The 17322-nt window shown below is 41.8% G+C and overlaps 1 protein-coding gene across 3 annotated transcripts in view; it reads right to left on the bottom strand.

The window, feature by feature from the left end:
- RBM19 (RNA binding motif protein 19) overlaps nucleotides 1-17322 on the bottom strand; it is a 143370-nt gene that overhangs the window by 88216 nt on the left and 37832 nt on the right. For all 3 annotated transcript variants that reach the window (XR_014714219.1, XM_084648802.1, XM_084648801.1), the window contains exons 17-21: nucleotides 15389-15534; nucleotides 13202-13262; nucleotides 10978-11057; nucleotides 10300-10355; nucleotides 8249-8365 (exon numbers count right to left, since the gene is read on the bottom strand). Coding sequence is in view for 2 of the 3 variants with exons in the window: in XM_084648802.1 (XP_084504928.1) it covers nucleotides 8249-8365; nucleotides 10300-10355; nucleotides 10978-11057; nucleotides 13202-13262; nucleotides 15389-15534 (460 nt within the window). In the remaining variant the exon portion in view is untranslated. The remainder of the gene's footprint in view (nucleotides 1-8248; nucleotides 8366-10299; nucleotides 10356-10977; nucleotides 11058-13201; nucleotides 13263-15388; nucleotides 15535-17322) is intronic.

Below are 17322 nucleotides of genomic sequence, written 5' to 3' on the forward strand. Positions count from 1 at the left end.
GTTTGGTTTTTTTAAAGCACTTAAAGTGTTCCCCAGCTTGCCCCCCACAAACCCCACCTAATCAGAGATTGGATGCATGGGCCGGAACACAAGCATAAGGGCTAGAAATGTAATATTTCACAGATAAAATTCCAGTTTAAATTCTACATCGCAATTCTGCAACCTGTGGAATTGCAGAGCACATAGGGCTTGTTCACAGTTACAGTGTGTGTGTTCATACGTGAGGATCCCAGCTGTCAGACACAGGATCCTAAATAGGAAGCTGAAATCCAGAATTAAACACTAAAGGGTATATCCTCAGCTGGCATAAACTGAAACTACTCTGAGTGATGCCAGTTTAGGATATGGCCCTAAATGATGCATCAAAGATTGCTTTAATTCACCTATAATAAATGTCCAGGTATAGGATCTGCACATCGTATTTAGGTACCACCTTTGAAACTGGGCCTCCAGCATAGAGGTTTTTCACTAGTGAATGTACAGATTGAGCAACACAAACCCGTACAAACGATTACAAACACATGAATCCATCTGTAGTGTAGACACACACCATACACATGCATCTCAGGTGTATTTTAGTCTAGCTCTACCATCTACAGATAGGCCCAATGAAATCAGCTATACAGTCAGTTAAGTAGAGGATATCAGTTCTTCCTCAGCATCTTTAAACCCATCCTTACCTCTTCATTCCTATTCCTAAAATCCATGTGTCCTCATCTCACTTGCCTTGATTACTGCAAGCTCCTCCCTTCTTTGCTTCTCACCTTGCTCCTGGTCCCCTCCATCTAACAAGCACTGCCGTTTGGCCTTTATGACTCCATTTCAAATCCTCTCACCAGCTTCCTCTTCTCTTCCTGAGGAAGTTCAAGCTCCTGATTCACCTTCACAGTCCTGCACAACCCTACTGCTCATGCCCTTCTTGCACCAACCAAGCCTTCCTCCCCAATGACCTTTTTGTCTTCTGTGCTTGGCCCACTCTGGTCCTTCTGCTTACAGACCCTGCTTTACAAAGAACCACCGTTTCCTTTGTTCTTCAACCACCTTCTAACAATAAACCCACTGACAAAAATATGGGTAGGAAAGAGGACTTCTGCTCCACTTCGAAATTAGACGTTTGCCTGGTTATCAGGCATATCATCTGAACTGCATTATCCATGTGCCTTCTCTAAGTAGGCACGGCACCTAGCTGCTCTAAGATAAACCAATGCCCATGTTAATCATCCACTCTAGCACAAGCAGGTCATTCCAGCTAGCTTCAGCACTGTGATCATAACAGGAAATCCACCAACGATATAGCGATAGTACCATTATCCACCTCGTAAGAGGCCGTCATTCAGATGAGCATTCAGTACATGGGTCTCTTCGGAAAATCCAAGAGGCAAATCTGTTGCATATTCAACCACCTAATTATTTCCCTCCTCAGTCTGAACATGCTCTAACAAAAATGTATGAGACAATTCTGTAGCTTTCAGCACCAGGAGAAACAGCAGCATCTTTCATTTTAATTTACTCCCTGGGCAGTCCAATGTTCCCCAAGAGACAAAGGGTACTTGTGTGTCTTCGTACATAAATATGATTCCTCAAACAATTCTAGCCAAAAGCTGATATTAAATATAGATCTAATGACAAGTGGCAGTAGCATTTGGTCATTCCAGGATTACCAGGTTTTCCTGTGCTATTTTTGCTCATGCATACTAATTTTTTTTTTATTGGTACATTGCTAATCCTGACTTGCTGCACCAACAAGGTTACAGACAGAGCTAGTTGAAATCTGACAGAACAGCTTTCTGCCAAGAAATGCAGTTTCCCTGAAACCTAAACATCTCATGGCAACATGTCAAATTCAACAAAGTTTTCGATAGGGGAAATGTCTAAACAATTTGTTTAGACTTTCATTTCAACAAGGTAAAAACATTTCATTGTGACTGTTTGATTCAGTTTGTTTTAACTTTTACACTAAAATATTTTATTATATGTATATATTACCTAGGTTTACTATGTTAACATAATATAAAAGCTAAACAAAATTCATCAAAACATTTTGACATTACCAAAGTATTTTGAAAGTCCCAAATTGAAGTGCCCCGAAATTTTCATTTTGTGGGAAATTTCAGCTTTTCAATCAGATTCAGAATAAAATATTTCAGAATTTCCCCACAAAATGGAAATTCCAGTTCCCAACTAGCGCTAATTATGGATCTTCAGTGTCACAGACACCAAGTATTTGACAAATTTCATTAACATTTTACTGTCCTGAAAAAATGTGATAATGCAGTCTGGTCCTTAGGTGAAATTCTGAGGACCTGATCTACATTAGAAAATTAAGTCAGCTTAATTACATCACTAAGAGGTGTAAAAAATCCACACCCGAGTGGCATAGTTAAACCAACCTAATTCCCCCTGTAGACACTGCTAGGTTAATGGAACGATTCTTTCATAGACTTAGCTACCATTTCTTGGGGAGGCGGATCAGCTACGCTAACAGGAGAATCCCTCCCATTGGCTTAGGTAGCGTCTACAATGAAGAACTACAGCGGCGCAGCTACAGCAGTGTAGCTGTGCCACTATAGTGTTTTTAATGTAGACGAGCACTAATACAGACGAGTTGATTATCTGTGTTATGTCCTTCCACTGATTTTGTATTTTAGTACACTCAAACTTTACACATCCCACAATTCGTTTATTCAGCATTATATCCCCATATGTGCTGATCTGTTTTTGCTTCCGTTTTATAGGGGTAATAAATAGAAAGCATTATATTAGCATTAATAGCAATCCTTTTTGTTAATGCACATACGTCTGCCTAGTCTTTGTTTCCAGAGGTTGTATGGAGGATTCTTCTAGGGCTCAATATTTTGAACTGTTGAATAGACACAATAATTTGACTGGAAAGATCTGTACTGGGTTTTAAGCTGCTAGAAGGATTTAGCGAGTCATTTGAAAATAAAAATATCTAAAATAACCATTCCCACTTTTAAAATTGCAGCCACAGTACAATAATCAGTGTCAGGTGCTTAGCTATCTAAGCATTTTTAGTGTGTCATATACCCGAGCATATAGGAGCTGAATGTACCAATTAATACCACCTAGCTCTTATATGGGTAAAACCTCACTGTCCATTAATGGACAATTTTCTCTCTTCTGCCTTTGGTTAGTGAAAATTTCTATGGGTTCAAGTGCAGGAAGATATCTTGGGGAAGAGAAAATTTTTTACCAGTCTCTTTACTTGGAGAAAGGTGTGAACATGGAATGTGTCTTGCACTAGACTTCATTATATCTCCGTGTTCCTTCATAATGAGGAATGAAGAGCTCATTCTGGTAACAACTCTTATTTTAATAGGTCATTCCAAGCTTTGAAGAAGTGGATAATGACATAAGAATAACTTTATAAAGATTTAGTTAAAAAAATAAAAAAACTCGACCTATTTTATCAACTGTATCCTTCACCCATACTTTTTTTCTTCCAGAAGAACAGATCCAATTTCCAACTCTTACCCCTTGTAATACAGTTTTAGATTCATGACTGCTTCTACTTCGTCGGTCAGAGGGAACTTACTTCTGTCCTGGCTAGTCTGGCTAGATTGCTCTTCTAAAAGCACTACATCGTGAATTGTGGTTATTTTTTGGGACGGAGGAGGGGTTGTTTTTAAGAAAATAAGCAACAACAAAGCCTTTGAAAAAGAATAAAATAGATAGACCGTTTATTTTTAGTACATTAAACCTGACCAGTATCATATTCCAATCTTTAATCCATTGGCTTCTCTACAACACAATGTTACTTTCACATAGCAATGTGATAGGCTATATTTATTCCTAGGAACCATAACCTGGTACCATGTTCTGGTATTATTTTCAGCTGTGTTTTTTTCCCCCAATAGCTGTAAACTTATTTCTGTTAAGGGTGAGGTCCATATAAATTTTGTAACCAGGAAGTCTTACTAAATTTGAATGAATTAGACTCCTACAGGTAGGATACAGAGGTGATCAGATGTACAATAATGTATCTACATATAAAGCTATATAACTTAGTGTTTAGACTGGAAGTAAACCTTGAATTTTGGGATTTTCTCTCTCTTTTTTTTAATATGTTCTGAAGGCAAATAACGGGGCTAGTGGGCAGCCTGGTTTTCTTCCTCTGCTCATCTGGAAGCATGAGGCAGTGACAGATAGTTCTAATTTTAGAAAAGGGTTTACACATCTTACCCAATTTATATGCAAGTTCCCCAAAACCATACATTTTCAAAAGAAGCCCCACTCGACCCCATCACAAGCTTTTTCTGAATTTGATTTTATGACAGCTCTTATTCCCTTATTTGGTGGAGTGTGCACCATGTGCATTTATAATTCTACGAAAGTAGCCTACAGTGTTTGCCCCTCAACAAGTCCTATTTGATCTAGAGAAAATGTAAAGGACCTTTTACCATTTTAGTTGCTCCTATTTTAGGAGGGGAAAAAGATCTTTGTAACTTCATATTCAGTGATGCGAGTCTGTACAATAATGCCTCCATCTTTTATGCTCTCTAAGTTGGTGTATGAAGTGCTATGGCTATGAAACAAAGCATTAAGATCAAGACTTCTGACGGGAAGTGGTGATTATGTGGGACCAGCATGACATGTTTGAAAGGAACCTAATTTTCAGAAATTGCTCAGGAGCTGCCCTCTGAAAAATAAGGCCTTTTCACAGGTCTCAAATTAGACACCCAAAATCATTACTCATTTTTGAAAAGATTAGCTTAAGAGACTCTCTCAATATAGTATCAAAGAATTAAAAGTCTTCATCTGAGAAATTTTTTTCGTCTCCCCTCCCCCATTTTGGAAATGGACAGTTATAAATTGATAAACTACATAACTAGCAGCCTCAGCAAAGAGAGCAGACAGACTGAAATATCCTCATTATTAGGGATAGTCCCTCCAGGCCAGGATTCAAGTATGGCGACAGATACAGTATGAGGAAAAGCTTATTTTAGTGTTGTCCATGCTTAGGCAAAGGATTCAGACTCCAGGACTGCCAATGTTCACCATCCAGTGTTCACCATCACCAAATGCACATGAAGAAAATGGAGTACCTTCACTCTCCAACACACTCCCAATGGATTAAAACCTTATCCCTAAACCTCTGAAACCAAAGATATGCACCTTGAATCCCCTGCAAGCTACAGTTTTGGGAAAGCAACACTAATTTAACACCCATGCATGGATTTTCCAAAAGTGTTTGTCTTCATCCTCCTTCTTCCTCTGAAAGTTTTGTTAAAGTGATCCAAAACCCACCACTACCACGACCAGGGTGCAGGTCTTCAAGGTTAGTTTGAATTGGCTAGAGGAGAGTAACAACATAGGACTGCAAGGACAAGGCAGCCTTTTATATGTATCTTAGCTTGTTAGTATTGCATCCTAAACTATAATCATCATTCCACAGAGAGGCTAAGCACTGTGATGATGGATCTTTGAATCAACAAAATACTAGAGGAGAAAGATGAACAGGGTAAGCTGCAATTCTGAACAATCCATGAACTGAAGACTCCAAAAGTCTGCACTGTTTAAACAAATCAATCATTGTCCATTTCAAACAGCTAGCATTGCTAACACCTATTCTTGGGTACATTTAAAAGGGAGAGTTCATGTGACAAAGCTTGAAAGGTGAAGACATTTTTATAGAATAAAAAGGATTTTAACCTTCTGTGTTTCATATCCTGCCCAGACAATAATTCAGAAGTGGAGTAAAGGAACTGGGTTATGGGACAACATCACTTGGGTGGCTAGAAAGTGGCTTTTAAACATGTGAAACAATAAAGAAGAGGTTTGTCCCTCAAAGCCTTTAACCTCCACAGGCAGAGCTACCACTGGCCTGCAGCGTCATTGTCTGCGAGCAACAAGTTCCCCTCTTGTCCTTTATTTCCTGAGAAGACTAAGAGTGCCCCCTGCTGCCTTGATGAGGGAAATGCCTCTGGTTCCAAAGAATTGTTTTAAACTAAAAAATTATTATTAAAAAGAAACCCACCAAAGGACCTAAATCTATGGCAAAGACTTACAATTTTAAACAAAACCCCAAAAGAATGCCTGGCATTTAATAATGTTCAATGTGTGCACATTTTTAGCTCTTCTGAAAAAAATAAGTAGAGACATTATTAAATCAGCTCAGTTCTCTCATTGCTGGCTTTTGTTCTGAAGATAAACAATGTGTTCCTAAATATATTGTGTAACTAAGTGAAACTGACATTTTGGTGGAACATTGCTTCCTGATTAACATGCATTGTTCTTAACACGCTTTTGATAATGGGCTATAGAAGCCTCGTGTTCCTTAAAACAGACACTATCAGACTGGTCCCATACCCCCATCTTCTCAACCATGCATTGTTTTTCAAAGCCCTTTTAATAACGTGAAACAAAACATCTCTCTGTACTGATCTTTTATCTTTTGGACAAGTACAGATTCCTCCTGTCCCCTGAATATATTACAGAACCGAAAGCCAGCCCGGCTTTGTTTATTATTTGGTCTGTTGGCTGGTAAACTGTGAATATCAGTTGAGCACTGGCAATTTGACGCATCAAGTTGGTTGCTCTACAACTGGCAGGAAGAGTTAAGTTTGGGGCTTGAAGGGTCTCCTATGATTAGAAATCCAGCGGCAATTTTCCTCCCCATCCTAAGAAATTTGAATAGCTAAGATCCAAATTTTGGGTCTAGACCAATTCTGGGGGCTCTATCACTATTCTGTCAAAGAACAAGCATACAAGATATAAGCGCCTTTAAATAGACAAAGACTTCTGGCTAGAAGAGCCCTCTCTAGTCTATATACGTTCTTTTACTGTGCTCATTACAATAGCATCTGAGCAGCTTCCAGCCATAAGCAATGTGACTAACATACTTCTAACACATGGTTACCTCAGCCTGGTTCCAATTAAATACATACAACATCCCTAGCCCACCGCCATCCCTTGCACAGAAGAATTGGCCAACGAGCAGCGAGGACACAGGATCACACTTTCCTCCTACGGAGGCCTAAGTATTTTGTCTCTTATGCCTTGGCAACACTTCTACATGATTTCATGCTAATACAGTATTTAGAAACCCATGAATAAAAGCTCTCCAGGGACCTCTGGTTTTGCTCACCCCAACATGTCATTGGAGGATTGTTCCCTACACTGTTTTTCAGTGCACAATATTGGTTTTCTTTGAGTGGGTTAAGCATCTGGATTTCCCCCCATGTCCCTTAGGGAATAAACCTACAGTCTAACAGGGTTCATTGTTAGGAAAGCTAGAACACATTCAACCTAACCCCGCAAGACCTGAAGAAGTCCTCTCTATACTCTTTCCAAACACTGACACCGTGAACTCACATCCTAAAAGACTTTGTTTTTATATAGCTGTTTGCATCAATATACCTCAAGGCAGGTCAGCATCATTATTCTCCAAGACACAGAGAGGGGAAGTGACCTGCCCACGGTCACCCAGCAGGTCAGGGCAGAGCTGGAAATAGAACCTAGGGGGTCAACTGGATTATTTGATATTCCCTTCTGTCCGTAAACTCTATGACTCCCCCAGTTTACTCTAGTATCCGAGCAGATACTCACATCTAGTGAGGAATTTGTTTAGTCATATGTAAAACAATTCTATCTGCTGTCTGGACAATTTCTTGGTGCTCCTCACCCCTCACTTTCTTGGGAAAGCCACGGAACACATTCTGGACAAGGAGACATTTGAGGTCAGATTCTCAGCTTAAGGGACGCAAAGGAGCCAGTTTCTGTCTGTTACCCACCAGCTGAGACCTGCCCCAGTTAAGAAGAGTTGGGGTACAGAACTCAGCTCCTGCACCAACTGTACCAATGCAGCACAGGGAACATGTCAGAAGAGACAGGGATGTATTGGGGCATCTCAGTGTGGATCCTTAGTGGGCATATGATCCCTAGGGGGCCAGACACTGCTGGTGTACATTAGTGCAGCCCCAGGTTGCTCTAATTCAGACAGAGGCTGGAGCAGTTTGGCCCTCAGGATGAAGACACTATCACCCACTCGCTAATGCGCCTCCCCTCCCGCCCCGCATGCTCCTGCTCAAAGCGGAGCTCAGACACAGAAGTAATCTGCTTATTTCATGTGTCCATATCTGCACTAAACAAAAGTCTCACTTAATCCGTAAGACAACAGTTCTGTCATATTTATGATCACACAGCAAGGTCACCTGCCAAAAGCAGCCACCGATGCCCCAGTGAGTAACGTCCCACTGAGCAGATGAGCAGCAGCAGATTTCTTTACCTGAACAGCTCTCTGATTTCCCTCACGGTTGCCTGGAATGGGATATTTCGGACCAAAATCTTGGAGCTCTTTTGCTTCTTGAGTGTTTGTTTTTTGCGGGATGGTGTCACAGTGGGCCTGGTAAATCAACGGAGACATGGTAAGTTACACTGTAGAGAACAGAACACAGACCTCGCTCTTTCTGGTTCCTTCCAGCTTACGAATCTAGACATTCTGGAGTCCAGTTTCCTGATCGATATGCTCAATGGCTTCTTATTTGAATCAATGGATGCTTCATAGACCAGGTGGGAGAACAGAACAGTTTGATTACAGTTATACTTGGAATATATAAAAATCTGCCTCATTATTTTAAAAAGGTCATAGTCTTCCTACGTGTTTGTGCATTATCTTGCAGACAGGACCCCAATCGTAACAGGGGCTTCTGGGCTGGGTGCTATTTCAAGACAAGTAAATAAAGCACTACCTAGGGATTACCATTCTGGAACAGACCAATCCTTCCGCTGATTTGCTGACCTGCTCTGGTACAGCAGGGAGAAGAAGTTTGCAACACTGGCTAAAGTAGTGTAAGTGAAGCATAGCTTGTGCCTTTAGTTTCACTTTTAACTGTTCTCTGACAGGCTGTAAATAGCATGAACAGTTCATACTACTGTGTAAAGCCACCAGGTTTAATTTCAAGACATGGATTCTGGCTGTCCAAGCCAGCAGGAGGTGGAGGCAATTCTTGGGTCTCAATGTACAGAGTGGTGCATTACCCCACAGCAGCCGAAGAGCTGTACAGATGGGCCATTAAGGGAAGTCCGATGCAGCTCCTCTTGGTCTAACAAAGATGCCTTTAGCATGAAGGAAGGGGCACAGAACAATATCATCTACAGGACAGAGGAGGATGACAGTGGAAAGATGCTTTTCTTTAAGAAGCTGGGAGGAGAATAGCAAATTACCCCAGGGAGACCCTTATGACAACTTTTCTAGTATAGTTCACCTTTAGTCTAGCGTCTCTCACTTAAGTGATGAAATCATTTAGTGTTGCTTTGCTTTCTTCCTTCCGATTCCCAGAAGCTCAGTGCTTCCTTTTTAATTTTCTACTTAGTCTAATAAAAACAGATCGCCACCTAAAATTTCAGTTATTCCTATCCACTTGTTGGTCAATGCATATATGTTAGGTGTAGTATACACCATATTAATAGGTATTATGCACACAGTATTAATATAATACACATCGGAGATGGGAAATTATGTTAACTGAATGTATTATGCTCTTCCCACAATTCTGTTCACCTGCATCATACATCCCACAACACTTTGTGAAGCTGAAGTCAGCTTTGGCATTAGAAAATAGGAAACTTTTCAAAGCAAGGATGCAGGAACCCTTTGTACCAAGTACACTTTGGGAGTATTTTCATGGCTCATCAACACTTGGAATGCAGCAATTCAACCCAAGATATGGGAAAATATAGGGAGGTACTAAGGACAAAGCTGGCATAAACCAGTGGGTTAAACTTACTTTAAGTAATGTGAAAAGCATTCTGTAACTTGTAAAAAAATCATACTATAAACACTACTAGTTGCAACGTGTATCTTTGAAGCACAACTTGTGCGTACGGTGAACATGCTGTGAGATAAGGATTGCTTCCCAGAGGGAGGGTATGTATGTTTCCTTTTCATATTGTCCTACTTTGCCTTTAGACAATAAAATTGGTTAAGATTAGTTATTTGGTCTCTCTAACATTTTTAAGAATGAACAGCGAGTGTAGTCAAACAACTGGCTATACCTTGGAGTTAATATACTGGACTAACACCATTACGACTGCTATTTTTGAAGACTTACACCTGATCATCTGAAAGAGCCCAGGAAAAACATTTGTTCCATAGGATTGTTCCAGCATATCAGGTAAATGTGTATTTAAGACTGGCACTATTCACCAACTGAATTATGAAGTGACACCAGCAACCATACTGTAAAGAAATTAAAGAGCCATTCTGGGCAATCAAGGGCTGCTGCTGCTTAAGTGTATTTGGTGCAGAGAAGTCAGACAGGAATCAGATAGACTTACTTTATGGCCCTTTCAGAGATCTTCACATCCAGCTGATGGCCATCTACTGAGCAACCCTAAAAAAGCAAGTTACAAAGTTTGCTAAAAGAGACAGACCTTAAGAACAGAGAAGAAGTTTTACATCTCAATTCTACTTCCTCCCACCTCTCCTTCACCCAAAGCTCTTCTCTTTCCAAGCGCAGTTAATACAGGTGAAGAGTATAAATACAGATGGGGAAGCAGTGTGGTCTAGTAGCCAAGGCATTGGCATGGGAGTCAAGATACCTGAGTTAATCCCAATTGTGCCAGAGATGTGATGCTGAGCGAGTCACTTTCCCTCCCTGAGCCACTACTTCCACTCCCAGCCTGTGTCTTTAGATTTTGGGCCCTTTTGGGCAGGGACCGTCTTACTAGGGGTATGTTCAGCACTCAGCACAATGGGGTTCTGACCTCAGTCGCAGCCTGCAGGGAACTACTGAAAAACAAATATTAGAAGGGTTCTCGGTGCCTCATGACCAATGTTCCCTCTAATTTCTGACAGGCCGTGTGCGCAAAAAATTTCTTCTGTGCAAATTTTTGTACACGCAATGTTTCGCCGTGTGTGCAGGGTTTAGGATCTGTGTGCACACGCACAGCTTAGAGGGAACAGTGCTCATGACCCACCCACTCCTCCCCTTTGGCTGCGTTTCCCACGGTTACCTGGAGCTGTCGGAGGGCTTTCTGAGCATGCTCTGGTTTCTTATACTCCACAAATCCAAAGCCCATAGGAAGTAAAGTGCCTGCCAGAAAGGGAAGGAAAGAGCCCCGTAAATGCTTTGGCGAAAAGCATTCGATAGTGGCCCGCACAATGGATAGGCCCTTGTGACTGGTTAATGACCGACAACGAAAAAGTGAATCAACACTGCTAGATATGGGGTGAGCTTTGCTGGACTAAACCTGCCCCAGAGGAGCCATGGGTAATTAAAACAACTGAAATTGTGACACTTCAGGATAAAGTCACCCTGGAGATGATGCAAAGAAAGTTGTATGACAGCTGTGTACAGTGGAAATCCATTTCATATGTAACTTCTTTGAATGCAACTAAACAAAAACCTAACTATCGGTCCTACAGAAATGATAGCTATGCACATAAAAGGTCAGTGACCATACTGCTTACATACAAATTTGTCCATGCACAGGGTTTCCTGCACTGCTGCAGTTGCAAACTTTTGGAATGAAATTTTCACCATAATCCAGACACAGGCACTCTCTGGGCATTCCTACCATGCCCTATTCGGACAAAGATACCCCCTAATAATTTACGCTTCCTTTTAGACGGATGTAAAACCTGCGGCTGGAGTTTTGACTGTATTTTTATCTGAAACCCATCAAAGAGTTCACTCTGGCCATCAAGGAGGAAATACCTTGCACATGCCAATTAAAAACAATTGTAAATGGAGCCTTAAAAAGGTTTGTCATCTAGGTACATCCCTCATCAGAAAGGATGGGCTTTTGGCTAGAGCCCTGGTCTAAGACTCAGGAAAGAATTGGCTCTGCCACAAAAATCCCATGTATCCATAGGCAGCTCATTTCAACTGCATGTGCCCACTGCCAATTGTGAAGTGGAGACAATATGTCCGTTGTCATATTTATAGGGTAAGCTCTTTGGGGTGAGAGACTGTCTCTGCGTACATTCAGTGCCCAGCATATGGGAGCCTGAACACTCTTCCTAGATATGTGAATGGAAACTGCTTGTTAAATAATTCCAGACCAGGAGTTCAATTAATTTGGGAACCAACGATTTCATGCTCTCCACTCTCCCATTGGTTAATGTAAAAATAGCGTCTGCCCTTTAGGGTGGCCCTATTCCCACTTGCCAGACACAGACTTCTCCCTTTATTTCCAAAAGCTTCGGCAGCTGACAGAATGACTATTCACCCCTTCCTGGTTATTCAGACCACTGGGGATGTCAGCAGTACAGCAAGTGCACAGATACAGAAGCAGCTAACTAACTACTGCTACCGAGCCAGGAGCATAGGGCTTATACATATTAGGTCTTCTCCAAACCACCGTGCAAATGTCTTGGCAAGGGAATAAAGGATTGAGATCTATTTACAAGCCAGAGAACATTATCTGATGTCTTTCACTTTATCACCTAGGTTGTGCCCTAAATTTCACTTGTGTGCCAGAGTCCCTCTGAGCGCCACAGAATAGATGCAAACTAAGCATAGTCCCTGTATGGTCACTCTTATCAGTTCTAGGTTATGTACTGAAGAATGAGACATTCGCTAGAGACGACAATGAAAAGATAATTAAAGGGCTGTAGATCAAGTTATTTCCTTATTCAGCAAAAGTTTGCAACACCCAAGGCCATGCAACGCTTTTAGGGAACAGGGTCATAGTATCGTAACTTCAGGGATCCATAAGTAAGGCCCTGAGCAGAAAACACAATGGCAAGTTTCCGAACTTTGATGGCACTAAGCTACAGAAGTCATTCTTCAGTGACAGAAATTGATTGTCCTGGAAGGTAGAGTGAAGCTAGACACGGTTCTCTCCTAAAACCAGATCATGTGTGTATCACAGATCATGAGCAAACATGGGGCTGGGTAGGCAGATGTGCCTGTGAGGTTTCTTTTTAAAATTGACTGAACTCTTCACAAGACCTTGGTGTGAAGTAGAGCTTATGACACTTTCACGGAGCCTTCAGCTGAACAACTACGAGTCCCACCATGGTTTAATACTTACCTTTGGGGCATGACCTTCCTGGTTTAGTCAGCACTTAATTTTTGAGGCTTATGTTTTCAGTCATTTCAACATATGTATTTCTGGGCACATAAGGAAGATTTTTAACATCAACTATCCAATTGCCCACACAAATGAACGCAGAAGGCATCACCACCACCAACCCAAGCAGAAGGAAATGCACAACGATTCATAGGAGTACCTGCTTTGTCTTTCTTCTTTGAGATCGTGCAGCTCTTCACAGCTCCCACTTTGGAAAACGTCTGCAAAGAATTTTACATGGTCCTTAGTTCTCTTTGTAATTAAAGTGTAACCCTTTGACAACGTTCCCCTTTTGTAGCAACTGAAATAGACAAAGTCAACCCACAGCGAGAGAGAGAGATGCACACCGAACAAGGAAAAGACACACATCATGCATTCTGTTGTGACAGCCTTTATTTAAAACACTCTCTCAGTAATTATCCATCACACTGCACTATAGCTATGGAAAGATGCAGTAGTTTAGATCACTGCTACAGAATACTGAAGTACTTAAAAGAATGCTTCCACCCAGACACTGGCTCCTTCAAAGCTGATCTAACCATTGCCAGTTCATTACAATATCCTTAGAACATTTCTCTTTCCAGTACCGCATGGGAGGTACCAAGAAGTGCCTGTGGCAGCTCTCCTATGTAATATGTAGGCTCGGAAGGATTCGATTTTTATTGACAAATGTTGGTGAACGTTGATTTCACCGTATACACATGCACACACAAAAAAATATTTCTATCCATGATAATCAAACCTGAAACAGATAGGCAATAAAAAATGCTGCTTGAGAACTACAGTTTAAGGATTTTTACTTTGTATATTTTGATGTGTGATGTTGACAATTTATGTTTTAATGGTTAGAAAGTTTTAACTTTTTGAATCTCAACATCTACTGTCATTAAATAACTGTCTGTCTGACACCCTTCCCCCCGTGTGTCCAACCCCTCCTATAATTTCCCACAACTGTGAAAGTTTACAACAAAAAAATGCTAGCAATAAACATTGCTATTAGCCATCATTTTATAAAAAATAAAAACTGAATTCTGCCAGGCTTAATTATATGTTGCATAGCCCCAATGTAAGTATAAGGTATGGTGAACGGATTGGACCTAATTAGGTACTAGTGAATCTACAGGAGTTTGTGGTTCCCTTAAACCATAGAGTGAGGGGGGATTTGATAGCTGCTTTCAACTACCTGAAAGGGGGTTCCAAAGAGGATGGACCTAGACTGTTCTCAGTGGTAGCAGATGACAGAACGAGGAGTAATGGTCTCAAGTTGCAGTGCGGGAGGTTTAGGTTGGATATTAGGAAAATCTTTTTCACTAGGAGGGTGGTGAAACGCTGGAATGCATTACCTAGGGAGGTGGTGGAATCTCCTTCCTTAGATATTTTTAAGGTCAGGCTTGACAAAGCCTTGGCTGGGATGATTTAGTTGGGGATTGGACTAGATGACCTCCTGAGGTCTCTTCCAACCCTGATATTCTATGATTCTATGAACACATCAATTCTACAAATTCAAGGCCTTTGGATCCATATGTATAGGAAGGAAACAAAGAGGAGGATGGATAAGTTTCCTCCAATTTTGACTACCTGTATGGGAGATTATTGAAACATTTGGTGTTTCAACAGTGAGCTAGGCATGAAAGGTAAGGGAAATGGGGGTACCTCTACTGGGATACAGGATGGGATAACACACTCCAGTCTGGAGATGGATCGCTAGGGATGTCTGAGCAATTAAGTTAGCCTTTGAAAACTGCCTGGGCTGGTAAAGTTTCCAGGTAGACAGTCTACTTGACTGCCCTCTAACATGACAATTGATGTGAATGAAAAAACCCAAGTGCAAGATTCTCTGAGCATTCAAAGCCACCACTAGCCTCAATCTGTGCAGCATAATATTTTCACAACCAAGCTGGAGAACAGCTCTAGCGTGGTCTATAGCTAGATCTATTGTCTCCTACCAGCAAAATGGAGAGTTGTTTAGTGGCTGGAAAAGGAAACAGAAAGAACTTCAGGTTACTCTTCCTGACTCTGCCACTGACTTACTGTATGACCTTAGGAAAGCTACCTCACCTCTCTACTACTCTTTACCCTAGCAAAATGGCTATGAGACTTTTCTCACAAGGGCCAGGGGGGGCTCAATGTTTGTAGAGGCTTGGATGAAAGATATGTACTGATGAATGCTTTATCGATAGCTTTAAAATACCAAACAGTAGAGCAGCTGAAGGACTTTTAAATCTAGGTTGAGCAACAAACTCACTGTTTGACCCTGACCAAGCCACTCAAACCGAGCTGCTCCATCTAAACAGAACATTGCTGGACACATGCAACACCCAGTCCCACCACCTCTCCCTTTGTTCACCTCCTTCAGCATATCTTCTGTGGTGGCAAAGTTGAGGTTTTTGATGAACAGTGTACATCCTGGAACACTCTCCTCCTCCTCCTCCTCCTCCTCATCTACAGCTATTTCTTCTGAGCCCTTTTTAGCTTCCTCAGTTTCATCACTAGCTGTAAAGCAAAGAACAAACCATAAACACCATAAAATGTAACTCCAGGCAGTTCTGGAGACTGAAGAGATTTATTGTATTTTGACCCTACCGTCGGAGTCATCAACACACAGACTATAATGACTCATCTCTCTAGCTGCATTTAGTAAGTTCTGTGGGTGAACTTGATACTCTTGGACACGCAGCCACAACATGTATAGCTAGCGTAAGCCATGTATTGTTCTTCTAACACCCCTGAATTCCGACGTACAGCATACTACTTTCCAGGAGGCCAGACGCTCTGGTGACAAGCCTAGGTAGATACTTGCTCCAACCCTGGGATCTTGCACAGCTCTACAAGTATCCCTCAACCTTGGCCTGAAATACCCACTGCTACTCCAGTATAGCCCTCTCTTGACAGAGGCTGCTAATCAAGTATTTGATGTACAAGGTCTACTCCTGCATCGGTGCATAAAATACCTCAAAATACTCAACTCACTGACTGGATAAAAGGACAACTGAGGACCAGGTTCAAGATGGCAGCCATGCTCCTAAAGCACCCAGCCAATACAGTAGTGCCTCTGCTCTGCTAGTTTATTTTCCATGATCTATGGACCTTACTCAGCTGAACTGCAACACAGATCGTAGCATTTGGTAATCAACACACAACTGTACTGCTCTTCTGAAATACCACAAGTAATGACGACTCTGCTGTAGTGTTCCCTGGCACTCACCATATTACCTGGGAACTGCCACCACAAACGCAACTGTATCACCTCGGATACAGTCCAGTGTACCACAAAGGAACCTCCAGCACTGAGAGACAACAGCACCCCTTCTGCTATACCACAGAACGACACCTGGGAACCTCCAGCACTGAGACACAACTGCATCCCCTCTGCACAACAGCCAGGAATCAACAGGGTAGCAAATGCTGCATCTCACTTGGCTTACTTAATTTTTAAAAGAGTTTATGGGCCAATCTTCAGTCACCTTCGCTGCGCCAACCCGTTCGCTGCGCCAACCCATCCTCTTCGTGAACAGCTTCTGCTTCAGCCCATTTTGATGGAGGCTGTAGCAAGGTTTGAAAGACTTGTGTACATGAAAGGGAACTTTACGGGTTTTTGTCCATAATCATTTGACTCACCACAGCAAGTACCACGAAGACTCCACCAGCCTTTTTCCACGTTCAAGAAACAAACCAAATGTATTAAACTTCTAATTAATCTTCAAGGGCTCTGGCATGAAATGGCCCTTTTATGCTTTAATGAAAACAGCAACAATGATAACGTTGTCCTTTTAACATCAGTGGAACATGCAGCCATCCTATCTCTGCCGCAAAGAGAAAAGAAAAAGGAAAGGAAAGGGGAAAAGAACTTCACATTTTTCTGAGGCCCATTGTTTAACAACTGAGGAAGTTGGAGAGGCTGTCCAGAAAGGAGGTGGAGAGGAGTGAGAAAGGGAAAGGCAGGCTCAGGAGGGATGCACAACCCAGAGCATGAGGCTAATATCAGAATCTAAACTGGAAATTTGCCTTGTGCTCCAAACTTCCCAGAAAATGATCCACATACAAAGTAGGGAATTCCAACATCTCTATTCACCACCTTCTCCCATCTCCATTCCAAATGTTGGCATTAGGAAACAACCCATGGCTGGCTTCCAGCATTATCAGCAATTCAAACCCACATGCTGTCCTCCTTCCACCTGGCTCCAAGGCAAGGTAGAAGAGTGACAAACACTCTTCCTCCTCACCCAGAGAGGAAGATATCACCAACACAACCTCGCTCTTGGGCTCTCTCCTCCGCAGAAA

This window comes from Lepidochelys olivacea, assembly GCF_965140295.1.
Source record: "Lepidochelys olivacea isolate rLepOli2 genome assembly, chromosome: 15".
Taxonomy (NCBI): domain Eukaryota; kingdom Metazoa; phylum Chordata; order Testudines; family Cheloniidae; genus Lepidochelys; species Lepidochelys olivacea.